General features: G+C 37.1%; 1 protein-coding gene across 1 annotated transcript in view; it reads right to left on the bottom strand.

The window, feature by feature from the left end:
- Positions 1 to 1,261: 1,261 nt before the first annotated feature.
- LOC102830855 (transmembrane protein C5orf28-like) overlaps positions 1,262 to 7,216 on the bottom strand; it is a 7,791-nt gene continuing 1,836 nt past the window's right edge. The window contains exon 2 of the mRNA XM_006865753.1: positions 1,262 to 1,597. Within this exon, the coding sequence (XP_006865815.1) occupies positions 1,262 to 1,597 (336 nt within the window). The remainder of the gene's footprint in view (positions 1,598 to 7,216) is intronic.

Raw genomic sequence — 7,216 nt, 5'->3', positions numbered from 1 at the left:
TGCTCAATATCAGGCACATTTAAAAAAATGATTGAAATGACGCAATATTTCAGAATAATGTGTAAACAAATCAATAGCAGCTATAAGTTTTAATGTGGTGCTACATGATCAGCCCTAGACTGACTGCTAACCACAAAGATGGCAGTTTAAACCCACCAGCCACTCCTTGGAAACTCTATACAGAGTCGCTATGAGTCAGAATTGACTTGACAACACTTAACAATAGGTTTTAATGGCACATTCAAGTTTGTATTTGAAATCACATGTCTGACAAGTACTTTTTTATAAATAAATTCAAATTCTGTGGCTATGATTCATAACATCATAGGTTTCAATTTGTTAACAAATATTTTTTTAACTTCGGTTATATTTTTCAAAATAGATAAAACACCAGTACATGAGATTCTAGGGACTCCCGGTGTGGCACTGTAGGATCAGCAATAGACTGTGAATCACAGGGTCAACAGTTCAAACCCACCAGTTGTACCTCGGAAACTCTATAGAGGGTCGCTATGAGTAGGAACCGACTCGACAGCACTTTACAACAACAAACATGAGATCCTTAGGCAACAGTACTAAAAATGAATACTGCAGTAAGATATTAATACAGCCAGCATATGACAACTAGTTATTTTCTAAATCAATGATTGAACAGTGACCTAAATGTACTGTCTTTTATAAATGTTTCTCACATGGCTCTGAAGCAGATTCTGTCAACAATGAGAAGTTACTACAGTACTTTGCAAAATAAATTTCATTCACGATCAACATATATGAAATAGGTAAATGTTAAGCATTCACTATACATCTTATTCATGATCTCATTTATTTTGGTCATTTCATTGTTTTATTATCTTAGGAAAATATGGCCCCAACTATAAAACTAGCTTTCTACTCTAAAATATGAGCTGTTTTTCATTAGAAAATGGACTAACCTAAAAGTAGACTTCCAGGTAACTTAACTAGGATGCTAATCTAACAGAGCTACTAATAAAGTAGGATAAACTGAAGAAGCTATAAAAATATTACAAGAAATAAATAATAAGTCTAATGTTGTACTATGGTATTACAGAAAAGACAATCAGAATTACAACAGATACAATTTTTTTTCAAGTTTTAGGTGCCTTTTGAAGCAAAAGGATCAGGAACTATAACTAAATGATATAAATGCCTATACGTGTTTCTAAAAATTCACTTTAATGTTGGCAACTCAATTATCATTGTCTAACCTATTTGTTTCTCCAAACTGCCATACAATATCTCAGACATCAATATGGATTCCATTTTTTGAAGACATCATTTGTCTGGTTCCTGTTAAATACATAACAAATGAACAGATGTGGGGTAAAGATGATGTGATTACTACATAAAGCCAGAATGGTAAAGGAGAAGTTTTTCCAAATGGGCATATCCACAAGCCATGACGGATTCCATCTCGAATGTGGTGTGAAGTCCATGAAATAAATAGCATCCAGGGCAGAAAGCACCAAGAGTCTTTGAGCTTGATAAGGTGCATAGCGAACTTCAGGGTCAGAACCACAATGGGTATCAAGGTAGAGCAATGAAGGAAAGGTCTCCGTGGCAGAGTCAAAGCAGCCTGTGGGGGGAAAGCATTAGCTGAGATCATTTCCTTGTTGGCAAAACAAAATTTTATAATGCTTATTATTTAAAAATAGCTCCTCGGACTCTACTGAAAATTCAAGAGAAACATTTCCTATGCTACCTCAGGCTACATAAATCAAACCTACTATGTATAAGGAATAGAAGATCGTGACCAGGCATTCTTTACATTAAAAATGAAATCCAAGTTCTCAAGAACACAGTGATTTTTTTTTTTATTTTTAAGTTTCCAATTTTTTTGCTGGGAAAAGTCACAATATAAACATAACGTATATCCTAAATCTATGGTTTTTTTGGTTTGGATTTTCAAAGAATTGTCTGAGGCTTCTAAGAGCACCGAGGAAAGTCTCATACCCAAAGAAAGTACTCTAATTAGTGAAGGCAAGAGACAGGAAGTAATTTTGCTATAATCTATTTTTATTAGACGTAAATATTTTCAGAATTTATAAAATTTAGAAATATTATTGTAAATAAGTATTGTCAAGTTGAACTACACTTCAGTAACATTCTAAGCATTGCAAAAACAACTAGTCAGTAGCTGAACAAATGAAACTTTCAAGCTTCCCTCCTCCTGAATGATCCATGAGTAAAGTTTGTTCCCATGTGCTTTAAAGGCTCAACAGCAACCATAGAGTTTCTAAAAAAGCTCAGGGTGCTCAAATTTCAACCTCCTCACGTATTTTTCAAAACCACTGTAGAACAAGGACAAACGCCACACTTTCAGAATAATGAGAAGTCAGAGATTGCCTAAACTTACAATTACCCGTAAGTATTAACTGCACTGGACCCACTGCCACCGAGTTCATTCTGACTCCCAGCAGCCCTAGCTAGAATTTCTGAGGCTACAAATCTTTACAGAAGCAGAAAGCCTCATCTTTCTCCCACTGAGTAGCTGGTGGGTTTAAACTGCCAACATTGTGGCTAGCAGTCTAGTGCTTTTCGTCCAGTGCCACCAGAGCTTCATGTAAGTATTAAAAGAAACATCAAATACAGGAGAAGGAAAGACTAAGATTGATCTAAAATTATCATTAGGAAGAGACAGTCCACCCTAGGTGTGAAAATAACAAAAAGGGTTATGGGAGATGAGAGCCCCGGAGAGAACTTTAAAGTGCGATCATTGAAGACTTGGAAAGGCATTGCCTCTGAGGGAGAAGATGGTAAAAAAGAAAGAAAGGCACTCATTAGGCACTGGGTGGAAAGGGGGGAAAGTAGCAAAAGGAAACAAAGTAGGTTCAAACCGGTTTGATAGCACATGAGAAAAAAGGAATAAAAAACCCTCAAAAGATACATTATTATTCCTACATGAAAACAATATCTATGTTTTTCAAGCTAGCCATGTCAGAGACTGTCAAACCAAACAATTTGGTAGTGTGCTCACAGTGACCCCATACAGGGTTTCCAAGGCTGTAAGTCTTTATGGGAGTAGACAGCCTCATCTTTCTCCCGCAGAACAGCTGGTAGTTTTGAACTGCTGACTTTGCGGTTTGCAGCCCGATATAACCACTACGCCACCAGAGCTCCTTACAAGGGACCTTGTAAACCTACACCTTAGAGTTCTTTAACTCCCACCTACTGATTAAACAGAGTTATTCTACATTCCTCTTACCATCTCGTTTCTGCACATTTTTAGGTGTTTACCTTCTACCATTGTTTGCTATTGGCAAAGAACACGCTTCATGATTTGACTGAATACAAACTGAAATCTCTCAACAAGCTGATGCAGTACTGGAGGTACTCATTCATTTATGGCAAGAAATCTGGAAGATAGCTACCTGGACAACTGATTGAAAAAGATTCATATTTGTGTCCATTCCAAAGAGAGGTTACCCAATGAAATGCAGAAATCATCAGAGAATATCACTATTAACACATGCAAGTAAAATTTTGCTAAAGATAAATACAAAAACAGCTGCAACAGTACATTGAAAGAACACAGTCAGAAGTTCAAGCCACATTCAGATGAAGACGTGAACAAGGGACATCAAATAGATCTTGACAGAAAGCAAAGAATACCAGAAAGATGTTTATTTGTGCTTTATTGACTATGTAAAGGCTTCTTACTGTGTGGATCATGACAGCTATGGATAACATTGCAAACAATGGATATTTCAAAACATTCAATTGTGCTCATGTGCACAGACCAAGAGATAGTTGTTTGAAGAGAAAGACACTGAATGGTTTAAAATCAGGAAAGGTGTGAGCAAGGGTTGTCTTCTTTCTCTATACTTAATCATTCTGTATGCTGAGCAAATAGTCAGAAATACCAGAATACATGAAGAACATGGCATCAGGATTGGAGGAAGACTCATTAATAACCTGTGACACACAGATGATACAACCTTGCCTTATGAAAGCAAAGAGGATTTAAACTATTTACTGACAAATATTAAAGACCACAGCTTTCAGTGTATTCATACATCTCAATGTAAAAAAAAAACAAAAATCCTCAAAGCTGGACCAATAAATAACATGATAAATGAAGAAAAATTTGAAGTTATCAAATACTTCATTTTGCTTGGATCCACTATCAACCCTCATGGAAGTTGCAATCAAGAAATCAAAAAATGTATTGCATTAGGGAAATCTGCTGCAGAAAACCTCTTTAAAGTGTTCAACAGTAAAGATGTCAGTGTGATGACTAAGGGGCACCTGACCCAAGTCATGGTATTTTCAATAGCCTCATATACATATGAAAGTTGGACAATGAATAAGGAAGACTATAGAACTGATGTATTTGAGTTATGGTGTTAGAGAAGAATATTAAAAGTACCACGGACTGCCAAAAGAACAAACAAATTTGTGTTATAAGAAGTACAGCCAGAATGCTCCTTAGAATCCAGGATGGCCAGACTTTGTCTCGCATACTTCGGACATATTATCAAGAGGGAATAGTCCCTGGGGAAGGACATCGTATAGGTAAAGGAGAGGGTCAGTGAAAACAACCCCCAACATGATGGCCTGGTACAGTGGCAGCAGCAATGGGCTCAAGCGTAACAATGGTTGCGAGGATGGCACAGGACTGAGCAGTGTTTTTGTTCTGTGCATAGATCACTATGAGTTGGAATTGACACAATAGCACCTTACAACATTCTACATTGTCATCAAAACAAGTAACATTTCTGTATCATTCCACTGTTGTCTCCACCTTTGTTCCTAAACTATACAATCACAATATGGAGACCTGGTGTGGTGCTGTAGGATAAGAACTACAAGTTCGTCAGTTCAATTCCACCAGCTACTCCTCGGAAATCCTATACAGGGTTTCAATGAGTCAGAACTGACTTGATGGCACTTAATAACAAATCACAATATATTAATGCTCATTAACATTCCTTTTGTTGATATGGCTATAACTGAAAATACCTCAGAATAAGAAATCTTGTAAAATCATCAAATGAAGTAATAAAAGTGACTGACTTACACGTTTTCAAGAGGGAGTATAGTTTAAAAGTATATGGGGGAAGATAAGAGTCCCCACTGAATAGTTTTCATCTTGTCTAGATGGGTCTGGTTAAAAGAGATGGGGATAGGATTCTTATGATTCAATAGTAATTGTTATCAATTCAAATTGTGACTGTCACAAATGTAAGGTATAAGTTTTGTAACAAAAACAAGGGAGTAGATAATCTTACATTCCAGAAACAGAAGACCCTAGGACCATCAAGGGAGAAGAGCACAAGCGGAATGTGGGACCTTATCCAGAGAAGCAGCAACACAAGAGATGGAGACAGAGATGGGGACATGGAGAAAGGGAGCAGCTGAGGACTCTAGATTCGTGGGAACTGAGAGTTGGCTGCTAGGAGGCAGACTTGCAGAATGTGCCCTCTGGTGGTGTAAATTATTATATATGCTTGAGTGTTTTAAAAAAACAGCTAAAATGAATAAAAAGAACTAATGTTAACAGATGGTACATGGAGGGGATTGTAATCACTGTAATAAAACAAAGTACATAATTTGAATGTAAAACTGATGATCTGCCCTGTAAACTTTCACTCAATTCACAATAAAAACTAGAAAAGAGAAAGTGCTCCTTTAACATCACATAACGAGGATTCAAACTCAAGTCTTGTGACCCTAGAACTTGTAAATTAAACAACGCTGATTCCACTTACAGCAAAAAAAAAATTAAAATGTATCTTTAATCAGATCTACAGTTTCAGAGCCCTTCTATAGGGTCACTATGATTCAAAACCAACTTGAAAGGAATGGGTTAGGGTTAGGCACTAGGTGCGCCAAGTACTGTTCTTGGTGAATGAAGCGAAGTTCTGCTCTAGGAGTTTATATACTTATCTGGAAATTATTTTAGAATATGCATAAGCACATAAAAGATACATGAAAGATAGCCAAGTCTTTTGACTCTTAGACTATATTATCCAAACTATTATTTTAAGCTTTGTTCATTTGAGATGTTAATGATCACTGTGTAGCTAAATGAATATCTGTTATCAGCTAAATTAAACTTCTCAATTTCTCCATCAATGACAGAGTTCTAGCCAGCTCTTTGAAATGCATGCCTCTCGCCCCAAGAGGGATTGGGGGACTGAATCTATGAAAGTCATTATCGAGGATTTGGAATCATTTTAAACCTATTCAACTTTTCATGAAGCACCAGAAGCTATATGGAGTCCTGGTATGGTGCTGTACAGTGAAGCACTGCACTGTTAAACACAAGGTTGTTGTTGTTGTTAAGTGCTGTGTAGCAGTTCAAACCAGCACTCCTCGGAAACCCTAAACAGGGTTACTCAGTCAGAACTGACTCGACGACACTTTACAACAACAACAGGAGCTATATGCTATAAAATATAAAGAATAAGGAGGAAAATTTAAGTCCTGAAGCAAGAATATTGAAAAAGAACCTGCAAAGCCCTGAGAATGACCCCCATTAATTTAACCACTTGGCTAATCCTTCTTTCAAGATGCAGCTTCATGAAGCCATCACTGAAGTTCACTTGTGCAATTAGTATGTCCTTATCCTGTGTGAAAGTAGTCCCCAACTTATAACATGTTCAAGTTACGATGAACCACACTTAGGACAGTCTGTTGTTGTTTTTTAGTATGTCTTGCCATTAGGAATATGTATGCATGTATTAGAATATATCTCTAAGTGGATATGTAATGTTTCCAAGCCCCAAAGACAAAGATCAGACTTATAATGATAATGCTAACAAAAGGCTTACATCAGAACTGACTTAACGAAAGTCATCAGAATAGAACCCTGTCATAAGTTGGGGACTACCTATAGTTTGTGATGGCAAATAACTTGATTAGTAATATATCCATACACTCCTTTAGGGAAGAAGTGTTGTTGCTGTGTGCTGTGGAGTCGGTTCCAACTCATAGCTGTCTTGTAGATAGTTCCTGAGGCTGTAAATCTTTATGGGAGCAGAAAGCCTCATCTTTCTCCTTTGGAGTAGCTGATGGGTTTGAACTGCCGACCTTGTGGTTAGCAGTTCAGAGTTTATCCTACAGTGCCACTAAAATTCCTGGAACAACTAGGTACTTTTAAAAACGCAGAATGACAGCTGATCTTTGACAAAACACCAAAATATATCGCATGGGGAGGGATAGTCTCTTCAACAGATGGTGCTGGCAGAAC

The sequence above is a fragment of the Chrysochloris asiatica genome, unplaced genomic scaffold (assembly GCF_000296735.1).
Source record: "Chrysochloris asiatica unplaced genomic scaffold, ChrAsi1.0 scaffold00082, whole genome shotgun sequence".
NCBI classification, from domain to species: Eukaryota; Metazoa; Chordata; class Mammalia; order Afrosoricida; family Chrysochloridae; genus Chrysochloris; species Chrysochloris asiatica.
Note: the sequence above shows the minus strand (reverse complement) of the source record. Positions and strands in the feature narration are given on the sequence as shown.